General features: G+C 42.5%; 1 protein-coding gene across 1 annotated transcript in view; it reads right to left on the reverse strand.

Annotated features, from left to right (window-relative positions):
- Positions 1 to 17,643, reverse strand: part of agbl1 (AGBL carboxypeptidase 1) — a 150,655-nt gene that overhangs the window by 112,367 nt on the left and 20,645 nt on the right. Inside the window, exons 2-5 of the mRNA XM_076269917.1 lie at positions 10,905 to 10,972; positions 3,237 to 3,300; positions 2,437 to 2,583; positions 138 to 269 (exon numbers count right to left, since the gene is read on the reverse strand). Of these exons, the coding sequence (XP_076126032.1) occupies positions 138 to 269; positions 2,437 to 2,583; positions 3,237 to 3,300; positions 10,905 to 10,955 (394 nt within the window). The 5' untranslated portion in view covers positions 10,956 to 10,972. The remainder of the gene's footprint in view (positions 1 to 137; positions 270 to 2,436; positions 2,584 to 3,236; positions 3,301 to 10,904; positions 10,973 to 17,643) is intronic.

A 17,643-nucleotide genomic window follows, 5' to 3' on the forward strand; every position in this document is an offset into this window, starting at 1 on the left:
CAGTACTTGATGTTACCTGAGGAACAGGTATGTAATGTGAGGGGCATACATGTTATCTGAGGGGCAGGTTTTATTACCTAAGGGGCAGGTACATTAACTGAGGGGACAGTCTTTTACCTGCGGTAAAGGTAGATTACCTGAGGTGCAGAAGACCTGGATCACCCACAGACAGGCGGCAGCTCTCCTGACATCCCTCACATTCTGACGGAGCAACCCTAGCATCAGCAGCACCGCCTCGGCCTTCTCCGCCTTCACACCAATGCTGCGGTCTGACACACACACACACACACACACACACACACACACACACACACACACACACACACACACACACACACACACACACACACACACACACACACACACAAACACACACACACACACACTATTTAAATGTGATCAGTATGCAGGCTATGCACCACCTTGTCTGAATTCGGCTCAAATATGGAAGGGTTGCATGTGTTTGGAACTTTCATCACTACCAAGTGATGTTGATTTGTTGATGAGAAAAGGTTCAAAGTGGCATAAACATGGACAGCCCACTTTTGTGTGGATTTTAGATGGGAAGTCAGCCTTGTTAGCATAATTAACATCAAAATGTTGTTCTTATCTAGATGTGAACTCTTGTCATGACGTGCCAAAGTGATCTCATGAGACTTTACAGGTCAAGCAACATTTTCTGGTTCGTATGCTCTCACAGGTATAGACAACTTTTCAAAAGTAATCAAACATAACTTTTATGTTAGTGTTCTCAAAATAAATGCTAAACCAGTCTTACAATGTAACGAGAAGCAATGAAGCTATATTATGATTATTACATGTTTATGACAATGTCAGTAAATGCCTGTGGTTTGCCTGTAGGCATCTAATTTCTAATGTATTGGCTAAGCCACAGGGCAAACAACACAATGAGTCTGGGTGAGCAGGGACTGGTGGATTTAATCATGAAAAAAGATTAATTATTATTCAAAAGAGATAATTATCACCTGCATGTGTGAAGGTTGTGTCTAACTCAGTGCATGACTTATTTCACATGACGGTGCGAAGACATCATTTCAGTGCACAGAGCAGCACCTTCTGGCAACAAGCAAACTCTGCTGAAGCACCAAACCCAATCAATGTGAAGAGCCTGCTGCTGCTAAACAGAGAATATCATTTGGCAGCCAAAGAGGCCAGACGGCAGCACACTTTGGCCTTTCACAGCCCCCACACACAGTATTTGAATCAGACAATTCTGGGCTGGGGTGGTGATGGTGGTGGTGTTGCGGAAGGGGGCGAGAGGGCTTCTCCACCTTCCCACCACTGACAGAGCCATTCACAAGCTTTTGCCACTGTGCTACAAATTTAGACGCGGAGAGACAGATACTGTACAAGGGGAGTCAAATGAAGGATGAGAGTAGCACTTCGAGCAAAGCCACACGGGAGTCCCTCCCTCCCTCCCTTTGTCTCTCTCTATCTCTCTTCCTCTCTCTCCTTCTCTCCCTCCCTCTCTCTCTCTCTCTCCTTCTCTCCCTCTCTCTCCCTTTCTCTCTTTCTCCCAATCTCTCTATCTCTCTTTTTCTCTCTCTCTCCCCTCTCTCTCTCTCTCCCCTCTCTCTCTCTCTCTCCCCCTTCTCTCTCTCTCTCTCTCTGCTCTCTGATTACACTACTGGAGATCCTGTGCCATGACGCGTGGACTGGTGCCACGAGCTACATGCTTTGTTTATGACCCTCTGAACCCCGAGTTCCAGAGCGTCACCAGGGCTTTCTCCTGACCTTGCCGAAGCCTCTCTGCCAAGTGCTCCAGAAATAGACTCCTCTGACTGATACAAGCTTCTTTTACGCAAGAATATTTATTAAATTTTTTAAAGGAGGCAGTGCAACATCTTGGCCAAATGCTCATTAGCTTCTGAACGAGACATTTAAGAGTTTTTTTTGGCCGAAAGCTAATGAGCTGATTACCGAATCGTAAGGATTGAAAACAGCACAGTTATGCTGCATTCGAAAGTTGGATATCTCTATCGACTTTAAATAATAATAAAAATAAATAAATGAAAAGGCAAATAAAAAACAAAATGTTGAGACCACATATTGACCATAATCCACACATCTGGCCAGATTTCAGTGATTTGTCTAATCACAAAGAGACAGATTTCACAATTTTCATTCTCATATCTCGGAAATAACTTTATCTAGTCATCTTATGACACATCCCATACGTATGTATGTGTGTATAAACATATAGGTTTATGTATGTATGCATGTATGTATGTATGTATGTATGTATGTATGTATGTATGTATGTATGTATGTTTGTGAGGGGGGTGGGGAGTAGGAATCCCCCCTTAGCCAACAAATACACAATGTGTGTGGAGATGTACATCTTGGTGAGATTGGTGGGATGTTGATGTTGCTGTGCAAGTTGTTAAATGTTTGTGTCAGTGTGTGTGTTTGTACCTCTGTGTCCAACCTTGGCCAGCAGGTGCAGAATAGGCAGCAGTAAGGTGTAATTGGGTGCGGTGGTGTGTGCTGTGTTCACCAGAGCTATGAGGAGAGCCTCGCTGCCCCCTTTAGAGATCATGTAGTGGATCCGTCTGTCAGTGCCTAGAACACACACACACACACAGAGAGAGAGAGAGAGAGAGAGAGAGAGAGAGAGAGAGAGAGAGAGAGAGAGAGACACCACACACTCACACAGTGGAGTGTGGACACAGAAAAAAACAAATAAAATTCATGTGAGAATAAAGCCATGAGTTGTAAGCCAGGTGTCACTTGCGCTCAAGCCTTATCGGTGCTCACAGTCCAGGACTAAAGAGTCAGAAAGACTGGCTGGGCCACTTCAGAGAGACTGCACCCAAGGATGACCGGAGCACTCAGAGAACTTTTAAACTTTTTTTATTCAGGTGCACAAACGACTGACGTTTCGACGCACTGCGTCTTCCTCAGAGTCAAAAAAAAAAAAAAAAAAAAAAAAAAAAGCCATGAGTTATTTGTGCTCTTCTCTCTTCTTTTCTTCTTGAGCGATGGCTAATAACTACATCCAACATTTTGTTTGTGTGTGTTGATGGTTTAAGGGGGTTTCCCTCATATATTACCTTTGCAATGTGTTGAGCTGTAAGTCCTTTGAAACTTTTGCAAATACCAGGCTTGAGTTTGAGGCCACAAATTGGTTCAAAGTGAGTTATGATGGAGCCTCACTATGGGAAGTCTTTTGATTATCTAGTCAATTATTTGTGTGTGCGAGATCTTGGACTCACCAGCAGAGAGCAGTTCATCCAGCACATTGAGGATGTTGAGAGTGCTCTCCATGTCACCTGCATCCTGTAACAGAGCAGGGAGAATGTCAGAATAAACAACCAGAGACTATTACACTTAGGGGCCAAAAAAAGAGTCCGTATTCAAGAGACCTGGGCCCGTATTCACAAAGCATTTTTATCTTACTGCTAAGAGGACTCACACTAAAGAGTAAGAAAGTAAATCACACTACAAGTTTTTAGCTAGGAATTTTCTCTTTAAACCTATTCACAAAACTCCTGAGACCATCCTTTAGTAAGGAAAAATGACAACTCCATTGCTATGGTTGACGTCATTACTCATGCACAAGTTTGATTGGAGTAACCACCATGATTGGCTGATGATTATTTACTGTAACACGGGAATGATGCCAAAAACCTCCCCTACGATGATGAGTGACAGGTCTCTGCTAGTGATAATGTGTGCGCTACACAGGTAGGCTACTGTGGAGGGCGGGAGATTAATAAATAAATGAATAAAGAGTAAGACAAAGCAAATAGCCTAGTAATAGGAATACACTAAGGACTGATGTAGTATCTTCGCAACATTTTAAAAATGAATCTGTATGAAGATACAGTATGTTTCAAAAGAGGAGAAGCAAATAATGTGATTTACAATGAAACATTACATTTAGCTCAAATGTTGACAAGACTTAGGGGCTACTTTTAGGGCTAAAATGCTTACGCTACACGAACAGAGTGCTTCAGTTGCAGACTCGGTGTCGCCTCTTCACTCTTTTCTTTCTACCCGCCCCCCTAATCCCTTTCAACCTCTACCCCCCCCCCCCCCCCCATCTCAGTTAACCCATCTCTAGGATGACAATCATCACGAGATATTTGAGACATAAAGAAGTGGTGGTGGACGGTGTGGGACACTAAATATTACCGGAACAGTTCAATCTTCAGGGGCCTCCTCCCTACAGGGGGCGGGGGTGTTGATGGGAGCATGACCCAGCTGACACTTGCTACCTATTTTAGGGAGGAAGTCCATGGCTACTTGAAACATGTTGCGGTCGCTCATCTAAAATCTCCAGTAGTTTGTGCCCATCTCATACGCATCTCATCACCTGCAAGTCAGGGCATCATAGTTGTTACCACGTTATTACCAGCGCTGTGGAAGTGACAGTGAGGGGCTGTGATCACACAGTCCAGGCTGCTGGAGTGTGCAGTTAAGAACTTAAACAAACAGCGATATCATGCCATTTTTAAGATCACAGTAATCGGTCCGACCTCAAAACGTTACTGGCCAACCGGGAATTCTTCTGAATCTCCTGATTACCACTCCGCTACTGGGTGGTAGTGTGGTGGCTAACAGGAATGTTAGGAAATTAACGTTCTAAAGAATATCTGGGTTCATTAAATTCAACATAGAATTTTAGAACCTTCAATTGTTGCGGAACGGAGTCTTATGTTAGAATGTTCAAAAACCTACACCTTTATGGCCTAAGGAGCTTTGCTAGCATGCAGTAGTCACACAAGTGGTGGGTCACTGTTGTGCCCATGAACAAGGCACTTGGCACTTAACCATGAGCTGCTCCAGGGAGACTGGAGCATTTTAATTATTTTCAATCCTGCATATCATTCCATCCAAAAGAAAACCCTGTATTCTAGTCCAATGGCAGCATCTCTGCAAAAAAGTGCAACACTGCTGTCCAGAAAACAGCACATTGTCATGAGCACCACGCTGTTTCTTGCCATGGGAATGGGTCATGGTCGTGGCCTTGGACACGACATTAGAGCCGTGGGACAGCTCTGAAGTGGCAGTGAATGGCTGGACTTGGGCAAGGGGGACAGGGCGATGGGATGTTTGCATGTGTGGAAGTGCAGTTTACATTATTGTTGTTCTACATAAAACTACTTCATTACCTACTGTCCCTTAGCACAGTATTGTACAGTAAGGCAGAGATCATATTAGCCAGCGGCAAGCGGCAGCAGCAAGCGTAACACAACGCTCAGACCATCTCGTTCCTATGGTAACACAAATGGTTTGCCTTAGCTGACAATTGAATACGCTCGCATTGCGCTTTGAAAGTTGAACCAAGTTCAACGCTCAGCTTGCTCAACGCTAGCGTTACGCCAGCGTTGCTACCGTTCCGCTGCCAAACCATAGAGAACAATAGGAAACCTGCCGCTTGCCACTGGCTAATGTGATCCCCGCCTAAGGGGTTAGGGTTAGGGGTACCAGTCTTGTGTCAGTTCTCACACACCTCTTTTACACAAAGTGTAAAGAGAGAGCTTTTGTTTTTAAATATAATGTAACTGTTTTGATTCTTTAAAAAGCCAAACACAATATTATGCACTACAGAGCAGAGTGACACACAGGAGGAACATAACTCCAATTTTAATGGCATTTAAGATCCCAGTAATGCAATTATTGTACTATTACTGTTAAGCTATAACAGTAATAAAACAATTTGCAAAATAATTAGTGACTGAACCTGCTTTAAAGTCCATAGAGTTACAAAGGACATCTAAAATGCATGCTGTATGTACAATGCATTTTAAATATACCATACCAATAAAAACCATACACTCAAAGCAGAATGCAGAATATGTATCTACATTTCAAACACTGTGATGAGAATGTATCTGGGATGCATGGGAAGGATGCATCAATTGATGAATAGATGAATGAATGAATGAATGGATGGATGAATGAATGCATAGATAGATAGATAGATAGATAGATAGATAGATAGATAGATCTATACATGCAAAAATGCATACAGCAGTGGAGATCCTGATAATTACACAGTAGATGTAAACTGCTGCTTTAGCAGAATCCACTCTCTGCCTTTGATTAAAGGAGAATTGCGGCCATTTTTCACATCTCTGTTTCCCAGGGTCACCAGACATCCCAAGTCTCCCGGAAGTTCCGGGAGTCTCCCGCATATTGATAGCGGCTCCCTGATGCCCGCAAATTAGATAAAATCTCCCGGAATCTATAGTGAGCGATCAGAAGTGCACATGCGAGACCGCGTGTGCATCTGAGTGTAGCGTGCACACGACGGGAGAGAGAGAGAGGTGTGGTGCGTGTGTGCCTGAGCGCATTCAAGACAGAGAGCATCCTAATTGGGGATCAACCAATCAGTTTTCAGTGTAGGCGGGCTTTTATCTCTTTTCTCCCGAACTTAATTAATCAGTTCAGTGTATCATGGCAGAGTCAGTGCCTCAAAAAAAGGAAAATGTAAGACCCATTTCAAAGTGTAGGCTACCCTTGTCTCATAAGAGTAAAACATAATGATAGGCCTAGTCTTGCACGCTGCACTGTTTGTAACAGTGACTTTAGCATTGCCCATGGCGGGTTAAATGATTGCAAAAGACATGTTGAGGTGAGTTTAACAAGTGTCAATTTATGTGCATATTATCCAGGCCTATAACCTACTAGTTGCCAAGGCTACATGAAAAGACCAAACTACCAAAATCTACATATTTTATTTTCACAATTTCTATCTAGGCCTTCCTTATTTGGTGTACTGACTAGACATTATTGAACATATTCATTTGTATTTAAGTAGGCTAAAGGTTTTTTTTTTTTGGGGGGGGGGGCTTCATGATTGATACCTCCCTGAAATGTCTTTTTGCAGGTTGGGATGTCTGGGTCACTGAGTACTGTCGGTACAAAAAAAAACACAGAAAACAATCACTTCTACCAACCTCGAGCTGCTGCAGCCAACGGCTAGCGCTGCCAGACAGCTACAGTGATACACTCTGCCCCCATGTTCATGAGCCCCCATGTTCATGCCCCCAGAGTGTAGCACTGTAGCTGCCTGGCAGCTCTAGCCGTTGGCTGCAGCAACTCGAGGTAGGTAGAATTTTAGTTTTTTTTTTCTCGTAACGACAGTACTGTGTGACCTAGGAGAAACAGAGATCTCTGTGAAAAATCGCCATGTGGATAGTTTTATAGTTATATGTTTATTTATTCCTTATAATTGATTTGTTTTCTTTTATATTCCTTTTCACTTATTTGCATTTTATTTATTTGTTCTGTCTGTGTCTTGGATTATTTCCATTTTATGTGCTTGTTTTGTAAAGCACGCTGAATGATGATTATGTATGATAATATGCTATTGAAATAAATTTGACTTTGACCTAGACTTTGAATCTCATTGAACTGAAAAAAGTCAACAATACGTCATTATTGAGTCTAAAACAATATCTACGACCCTGCACATTGTGCTAAAGCAGGCAGATCATCACCACGAGAACTGCACTGTTTTACACACACAAACATACACATACATACATACATACACACTTACACTCACACCCTTATGTGTACACCTACAGCAGTACAACTAGAACCAGAAGTGCACTTGGCAGATGCACTAGAGGCCAGTACAAGGCCACTAAATGGAGTTGCAACCTTAGAAGTGCATTCCACACAGCTAGATGGCGATGTGGGATGAAGTGGCCCCTCCCGCACAGATGGATGATGGAAAGCAGATGGAGGTCGTTTTATACGCTCGATGCCTCACCTGGGGGCGGGAGAGCCGTCGCAGGAAACAGAGGACGGTCAAGCAACACAGGTGATCGACTAAACACACGGCCACCAGCGAAGATGGCGGGCCACGCCTGTCATGTGCTTTAATCATCTTATGGAAGACAGAAACATAGAAACATGGACACATCCATCCACATCCACTCAGAGCCACTCAAACACTCACTCACTCACTACACAGTGCCTTATATAGTGAATCACTGTGCATTATATAGTGAATCAATGTGTCTTATATAGTGAATCACTGTGCTTTATATACAGTAGTGAATCACTGTGCATTATATAGGTAATCACTGTGGATTATATAGTGAATCACTGTGCATTAGTCAACCACTGTGAATTATATAGTGAATTACTGTGCATTATATATTGAATCACTGTGCATTACATAGTCAGCCACTGTGCATTATATAGTCAACCACTGTGGATTATATAGTGAATCACTGTGCATTAGTCAACCACTGTGAATTATATAGTGAATTACTGTGCATTATATATTGAATCACTGTGCATTATATAGTGAGCCACTGTGCATTATATAGTCAACCACTGTGGATTATATAGTGAATCACTGTGCATTAGTCAACCACTGTGAATTATATAGTGAATTACTGTGCATTATAGTGAATCACTGTGCATTATATAGTGCATAAAATGGTGGTTATTCAGTAGGCAGTGCACCATGCAGTGAATGATAGGACATTCTGAGCACAGGGACGAGGAAGATGCAGGAGGCAGGAAGAGGGAGGGAAAGAGAAGGTGTGTGTGGTGGTCCGCTGGAGGGGCGAGGTCCCTCTCTATCCCTCTCTGTCCAAAGCCATGCCCTCGCAGAGAGAGAAAGAGAGAGAGGGAGATCGATGCCTCTCCTGCTCACTATGGTATGCAAAAAAGAGTCCAGTTTCCTTCACTCTCTGGTTCAGCTTCCCCGCAGAAGCCCCCCCCCCCCCCCTCCTCTCCTCTCCTCTCTCATGTAGAGCTCAGGCGAGGTGAAGACGGGGAAAGTCTTTCTCAGTGTGTGGACCAGTAGCGGAGGCAAAAGCTGAGTTCAACGATGACAGATGACTGACCACTGCTGTGTTGCACAGGAGCTACAGTACCACAGTAGCACTCCAGCACTGGTCATTGTTGATGTGGGTGTAACCAAGGCTGTCGTTGTGTGTGGGGGAAAAGAGGACTGACTCCCCAGGGAGGCCCTCGGAACGCTTACAAGTTTTTGGGGTCGTAATATTATATTCTTTCCTGGGCCCAATATTTCTAGCGGCACTATTAGAATGTACCAGTTAAAAGGCCGTGCTGAACTCCTGTGTGGAGAGTGAATGGAAACCTTCGTCAGAAGATATCGGGCCTGAGGGAGGATTATCTGCTGTGGTGGGTTGATCAGGTGCATCTGCCCCCCGTTTACTATCTGAGTGTCATCCCAAGCCAGACTCGCTATGGACAGAGGTCGGAATCACTACCTCTTGGGCAAAGTTATAAGTTAGCAACCAAACATTTGCACAAAGACAACAAAGAATACAACACTTCCATATCCTATGAAAAAAAACAATAATATACACAGGCAATCAACTCCTACAAAAACAGAGTTAAGTCAAATGTAGTTTTTTACACTCACACGAAAACAGCTGATCTTTCTCTTATTATCATACAGGTTATTTGGCTTGACTCAAATAAAGAAATTACTCAAAACCAGAAGTAAAACAGACCAAAGGGTTTATAAGTTATGTGCTTTTGATACTTCTGTTTTAATACTAATAATCAATAATGCAATTTCATTATTTTCATTATGATATGGCATTTTAATATGCCATTAAAATGACATATCACAAGAGCAAAGATTACTGGTATTATCCAAGTATGTAACACTCCCGAGTTTTGCTTATTAAGTTTAAGGCCCAATCGTTCGTTTAAAGCGTAACTTTCGCCAAAATGCATTCTATGGTGTTTTTGTGAATGTACCCGAGTCAAACTTTCGTTTAAAAGCGTCAAAATCACTATTTTTAACACTAACACTAAGAAGGCTCGACACAACATGAAACTTTGATCGAAGTATCATCAGTGTCTCTACACATGAACTCGAGCATTGACAACATGTACACATAGTTTACTAAAAAGAAAGGTTTTGGACTCACTCCTTGACTGGCAAGATGGCGGCGAGCAGAAAAACCAAGTGAGTTGTTCAAAACCTTTCTTTTAGTAAACTCTGTGTACACAAACAATGTTCTCAATGCTCAAGTTCATGTGTAGAGACACTGATGATGCTTTGATCAAAGTATCATGTTGTGTCGAGCCTTCTTAGTGTTTTAAAAATAGCGATTTTGACGCGGTCATGTATCAAAATAGTAGTGTCCCTACAATTCCCATTCAAAAGGCCATTTGACCCGAAAACGACAAAACAGACAAGCTTAAAAGTGGCGCTTCGGACGTAATTATGCTTTTAAACGGAAGTTTGACACGGGTACATTCACAAAAACACCCTAGGATGCATTTTGGCAAAAGTTACGCTTTAAGTGCACACTCATGACTTTGAATATATTTTTATGCATTTACATATTATTGAAAAAAATAACTACAATGACCAAGAGTGCATGAATATCCAATCCAGTTGTGTTTACAACTCGAGTGTTTTACTACAACTCATGAGTTTTACTTAGAAGTGGAACTCACTGGACAGTTAGGCTACTGGACTGTATGTTTAATTATGCGTGCAAACAGAATCGCCACCGGGGCGCTAGGCTGTCAGCACATAGTCTAAACACTCTCTAACGCGCACATACATTCTCTGACAACTCACAGCTTAAACACTCTCTAAACTTGACAACAGCACGTAACCGGAACACTCACACCCCCTCACTCTGCAACAGCACAGTCCAACATAGTCCAACAATTGCTGACCTGCGGAAAAAACAGCTCAGAACCTAAGCATGTCACGATGTAGACACACACAAGAACAGCATGTTTTGTTTTGTGTAACCTCTTTTTCTCAGAACAAAAAGCTGACCTTCTCCTGTTATTATTGTTCTGTAACTCTTTCCTGGTGCAGGAAGGCTCTTGTAAACACGTGTGGAGACACTCAGCCAGTGCCCGAGTGAGTGCTGGCGTGATCGAGCGTTGGCGTTTAGCGCGGTGCTTACCTGCAGTGTGGTCAGCAGCACCTCTAGTCCACTGGAACTCGGGGCTGCCATGACTGGCCTAATCCGCTCTGCAGAGAGGGACAGTGGCAGAGTAGGATCGTCGGAGAGAGGAGAAAAAAAAGAGAGGGAGAGGGAGGGAGAGAGAGAGAAACAGAGTGAGGTGTGAAGGGAGAGAGAGAGAGAGGAACAGAGTGAGGTGTGAAGGGAGAGAGAGAGAGAGGAACAGATAGTACCATTTGAGCAGAGTGACGCCGAGCGTCGTGTGTGACAAACAGTACAATGTCTCCACCCCTCTCTCTCTCCACACACACACACACACACACACACACTTTGACACGGAGTTAGTTAGAGGCAGCAGTGGCAGTGGGGTGCTTGTGTGTGTGTTTGTGTGTGCGCGCTTGGGGAGAGGGAGCTGTTTGAGCTACCATGCAGTAACTCTATCGCTGCTGATAAATCTCCGTAGAGCATTTGTCCCACTGCCTGCCGCTGAGTTCCCTATAAAAAGGTCTGATGAGACAGCGGGATTAAGGAGACTGGCTAGAGACCTCATGGACTGGGACAGATCCTGAATGGTGTGTGTGTGTGTGTGTGTGTGTGTGTGTGTATGTTTGTATATGTGTATGCTTGTATGTGTGTGTGTGTGTGTGTGGGTGTGTGTGTGTGTGTGTGAGTCTATTTGTATGTGTGTATGTGTGTATGTGTCTGTATGTTTGTGTGTGTGCGTGTGTGTGTGTACGTTCATTCTATGTAAATGTGTTTGACTGTGTTGTTTATACTGTATGTTTGTACTCAGTGACTTTGTGACTGCATGTGTGTGTGTGCGCGTTTGTGTGTGTGTGAGAGAGAGATAGATAGAGGGAGAGAGAGTGTGTTTCTGAGCGTGCGTTTATGGAATGCGAGTGAGTGCGCGTGCATGCCTGTGTGTGTGTGTGTGTGTGTGTGTGTGTGCTTAAAGCAGGAGTTTAGTGGGTGTGAGAGAACGAGTCAGGGCAGTCCCTGCTGAGGGTGATTGAGAATGAAAACATAACAAAGGCTGCAGCCAGGGCATCCACAGACAGCTGGCCCTGGGCTCGAGTTTCACTGCAGGGATGGAGACCTCAGCCTTCAACAAGATACAGCCAGAACAGACCAGGAATGGAGGCACACATCAAACCATCAGCATAATGTTTTCCACCATCATATTACTGCATGGGTATCCATTTGCCCCCTGTGACAACAAAATATTCTGCAGTGTCCGTCTGTGCTAGGCAAAGCTGTACGGAACCACTGAATGGCCTTCTCCTCACTGCCAACCAAGACACTATAATTCTCTCCACCTGTAATCCAACTTTTTACGTATTTGTTTATTTATGTTGACAGGAATTTCTTAGCGTTAATGTAAACTCATTCCTCACACAGTTACCATATACAGTCAGCTACGCTTCTTAAAAACACAAGTGGCAACAGCATATATGCTATAGGGTCAGCTATGGATGATATGAACCCCTTGGACTGCCAAACACTGGATAGAGGGCATCGGAACACCATCCCAATTGGACCGGTCCAGTTGATCTGGGGTACATTTACTGCTCTAATCTACCACACATAGTGACACATAGTGTCTTGGAGGGGGCTGAAAAGTAGGACCCCAGCCCAGAGAGATAAGAAACAGCACACACACACACACACACACACACACACACACACACACACACACACACAAACACACACACACACTCACACACACACACATACACACACATACGCACACATACACACATACATACACACACACACACACACACACACACACACACACACACACACACACACACTCTCTCTCTCTCACACACACATGCATGCACATACACACACACACTCTCTTTCACACGAACACACACACACACACACACACACACACACACAGTGCTAGAAGAGAAGAGGACATGGACAGCTGGGTTATCTAAAATTGAAGCGCTAAATCCATTTCATGGTTAAATCCATTCGGAACTGAAAGTTCCTTTTGATGTGAACTCTGTTCCTTACATCTGTCAGTGAAGTAAATACAAAGCTCTGTCTAAAAACAAAAAAGAAAGAATTATGGAAAGAAAGAAAGAAAGAAAGAAAGAAAGAAAGAAAGAAATATATTCAAATTCAATGTGGTCATAGGTAATGTAAAATACGAACATGAAAAAAACATTTATGTTAGCAAAATAAATTCAGAAATAGAACATATGAAGATCAAATAAAAACATGGGCAAAATTGTAAACAGAGAAGTGTAAAAGCATACAATTGTATTGTTGTCATTGATTTGCCATGAAAAGACGAGCAACTAAAATGGGGGATATCCGTCCAGTGGAAGCTCTGTGTGAGGCATCATGGGTAAACTCTTCACCATGTTTAGCTTACACGAAGCATTACCAACAGACCTGCCTGCCCATGATGAAGTATTTATGGGATTGACTTCTTCAAAATCAATATGTATCATAAATGCAACGTGGACTGCACTGCTGCTGCAAGATTAATCTTAGGTTTTTTTTTACTGTCTCCATAGAGACAGTGCATAGTCCACATTCTACACACAGATTGCACGTATACTTTTGCAACATAAGCACACGTTTTAAAATGCACAGGAGGTCACTCAAAATATCTGAATGATATGAAGATCTGTTTCTGTTGCCTGGACCTCTCTCGGAAACATTTACAGTGGTGCTATACATTTTCTGGTTTTTTTTATTTTCTTCAATAGATGCTGCCAGGATAACAGAAAGATTGTGCTCTACCCCGAAAAGTTCCGTGCAGGTTTTTGTTTTATCTTTCGGTTTAAGAGCCGCCTGCGCCCGTCCATCCTCAAGTCATCGGTTCGACAGCTCCGCAGCCTTTCAGACGGGATGGTGACACTGACTCACAGAAAAGCCATCTGCATAAAGATGGCAGCCGAGCCGAGCTGAGCCGAGCGTCCCGACACAAGCATGTGGGATCAACTCCAGACTCCTATTACCCGCACAATCAACACCATTAACCGACATATCTCATGTAAACAGAGCTCAGGGGTGAGACACGTCATACGCATCGCAATGGGGAAAATGCCTGTGTAAATATCAACGCAGGCCTCCCTATTTTGGTAAAGCAAGAGGAAAGGGGGTCAGCACCGTGTGTGTGTGTGTGTGTGTGTGTGTGTGTGTGTGTGGCTTTGGGGGTCTATTTATACTTGAGGGGATTAGAGAGAGGATGGACGTGAGGACTGTTTATTAGGAGTGATGACAGGTAGATATGGCAGGAGGAGAGAGGGAGAGAGTAATGAGAGGAACATAATGTCCACACAGATGAATGCAACGGATGAGTCGAACAGAGACATTCTCATTCCCACAGTCCAGAGAGAAAGAGAGAGAAAGAGAGACAGAGAAACAGAGAGAGAGCATGAGAGAGAGAGAGAGATAGATACAGAGAGACAATCAGAGAGACAGGGAAACAGAAACAGAGAAAGAGAGAGTGAGAGACTACAGACTAGCTGTCTTATTGGAAACTTTTAGAAAAGTGTGGAATTGACCTGAGAAGGGTTAACTTTCCCAGACATGAGCTTGACTTCTAATTTTATTTCAAGCAATAAATATGTACTTTCCATATCTGCTCTGTGAACTTGTGGAGATACCTAATTTCATGAGAGATCAGATAGAACCAAATGACCTGAGGTTCAGAATAAAATAACATTCATAAACTATTTATCTCCTCAAATCTATTTGGTCTCACAGTCTGCTTTAAAATACAGTTAAACCCGAAATTATTTGTGATAGTGATCTTAGAGTTTCAGTTGTACAGACCAATACATCTGCCAGGAAATGACACAAGCACAAGGCAAAAAACTGTGCTCGATCTATAACTAAGAAAAAAAGAAGCAATTTCTGCATTTGGAGTTTAGTTTAGTTCCAAAACAAATATACTCAATTTTGGTGAATTAATCTTTACTGTTTTTTTTTATTGGTATTTGTTATTTATTTACTTAATCAAAACAGCACAACTTTTCGCTTTGCATTGCATTTTGGAACCAAACTCTTCATTTTCTTTGTCAAATAATTCTACAATTCATGTTAAATCAAACTTGGCCATTAGTATGAGAATACCCAGAACCCTGAGTACACCCAGTGTCGCAACTCTCTCTCTCTTTATACTAGGGCTCTAAATTCAACATGGGATTTTAGAACCTTACATTGTTGCGGAACAGAATCTTTTGTTAGAATGTTTAAAACTCCCTTACTGAAGGGTTAACTGTAAATGTAAAGAATATCATGCCCCCTTCCAGATGAGACATTGGATCTTTCACTGGCTGACATCCCAACTGGGCCTGGACCGGGCTGTGGCCCTCAGCGGTAAATCAGCCAGGTCATTATACGTTGAAAGGTTGCCCTCACGCACCGACTGCCTGTTACTGAGAAATACATGTCAGGTGCGGGTCTATGCATGTCAGCCCACAGATAACTGGCATCACACTGTCAACCACCGGGTACAATCTGAAGGGAGTTATGTACATCACAAATGCACCATATCACCATCAAGAGGCATTCAGGCATGTACAGTTCTGATTCTTATATAAATACACACTCACTCCCCTCACCAGGCACGTGCAGAGAAGGGGGGCTACAGGGGCTCTAGCACCTGCCCTTTTGCCCCTTTGATGTCCAAGTGCCCTTTTGACAAGACCCGTTTTTTACTTTTTCAAATTTGTAATACTTCCGTTAGTTCCAACGTGAATATTCGCTAAAATGTCTCATTAATAGTTTGTGAAATTAGACATTTACAAAAATAACAATTTTCTGTGTTAATTGAAATGCCTTGCGGCCACCAATCCGTGACGTTATACATTCAGTGAACTCTCAAAAGGTGCACGCAGGCACAGTGCTGCAGGAGACGTTTGGGAACACGGTAAGGTCACTTGGCAGTTAGCCTATCTGAACATGCAATAGTATTCAGCTTAGAGATAGAGAATAAAATGTTTAAAGTTGTTTCATGTTTAATGAAGTAAGCTATCAAACCCGTTTTAACTGTCATGGTCCATCCATTTCAATAACCTGGCAGCTTCGAAAATCTAAGGCTGAACGTTCATAACATATTCTGTTTAGGTTACTATGTTATAGTAGCTTAGGTTAGGTTAGTAGACCTAGTTCATAAAACAGAGTAGGCAAACCTTTTCTAAATCGTCATAAGCCGACGACATAGGCTACTGTAGTTGTTTAACTAACCCAACTCCACACGTCGTTCTCTGTTTACAGTAGGCTACATTACGCGTCATTTCACTCAGTGGCCACACGCACATCACGTGAATCTGCAAGACACCAGCTTGCTAATGGTGATAGTTCACTGTGTAAATTATTAGTAGAGCGGCTACAGGAAAAATCGTGCAAATTATGATACAAGCGTGGAATTCGGCAGGTATGTGCTCAAGACCAATACAATCAAATCTACCTTATTGGCCACTTGAAATGGCGGCCATTTTCCAAGATGGCCGCCAAAATAGACCCCAGAAATTGATTTATTGCTCAGAATTGACCAAAGATATTATGATACAAGCATGAAATTAGGCATGTATGTGCTCAAGACCAATACAATAAAATCTGCCTGATTTGCCATTTTTAATGGCGGCCATTTTCCAAAATGGCCACCATGAAAAACTCTAAAAATGGATTTGTTGTACAGAATTGACAAAGGAAATTATGATACAGCCATGAAATTTGGCAGGTATGTGCTTAAGACCAACACAATACATTCTAACTAATTTTCCAGTTTAAATGACGGCCATTTTCCAAGATGACCGCCAAAAAATACCATAGAAATGAATTTGTTGCACAGAATTGATCAAGCAAGTTATTATACAAGCATGAATTTTGGCATGAATGTGCTAAAAAAACAATACAATCAAATCTACCTGACTCGCCACTTGAAATGGAAGCCATTTTACAATATGGCCGCCAAAAGACTGAATTTAGCCCAGAAGTGAGCAAGAAAATGATGATACAAGTATGTAATTTTGTGTGTTTGTGCTAAAGAGCAATATAATCAAATCCACCTCATTTGCAACTTGAACATGTAATATGGCAGCCATTTTTAAAGATGGCCACCAAATAAGGGACCGTTCGTTATTTATAAACGGGGTCACCGGAGGAAAATAGGGGAGGGTCATGTCTTTTTATTCTTTGTTGAGGGGAGGGTCACCTAACTTTTTTTTGTCTAGAAGGGAGGGTCACCCATCTTTTGTATTAGGCTAATGAAAACAGCAAAAAATCAAAGTGGCTTGTTTGATTGTTGATTTCTGTCGCCATATAACGTTCTCTTTCGTTCCATAGCTCTGTCAACATTGAACAATGAAAATAAGGGAGATTTCCCGGGTTTCTCACGCAAAATACGGAAAATGTCAACAAGATCGTCCCCATTAACGTTGGGTTGGAAGGGTTGGAGCAACAAAGTAGCCTACTTTATTCACGCCTAACAGCCTATATCCATTTGGTCAACTTTATCCAGCCCTAAAAAAGCTAAATTTAACTTTGGTTTACTTGTAGTTTACCGTGTAGCCTAACTTTAAACAGTGTGCATGCTTAACATAGCCTAAAGCATACTTGTGCTTCATTCATCCACACATCCAGCTCCTAACATTTTGACAAGCATTTCTACCAATTGACCTTGTTCCTGCCCATCTCTAGCTTTGCTGTCTCCATCCTTTCTGTTTTTGTTGTTTGCAAAAAAATATATAGTATATATTGGTAACCA

The sequence above is a fragment of the Alosa pseudoharengus genome, unplaced genomic scaffold, assembly GCF_046254945.1.
Source record: "Alosa pseudoharengus isolate Yale_2024_CS ecotype anadromous, Long Island Sound unplaced genomic scaffold, YU_APseudo_1.1 YU_APseudo_1.1_scf_10, whole genome shotgun sequence".
In the NCBI taxonomy this organism is placed as follows: domain Eukaryota; kingdom Metazoa; phylum Chordata; class Actinopteri; order Clupeiformes; family Clupeidae; genus Alosa; species Alosa pseudoharengus.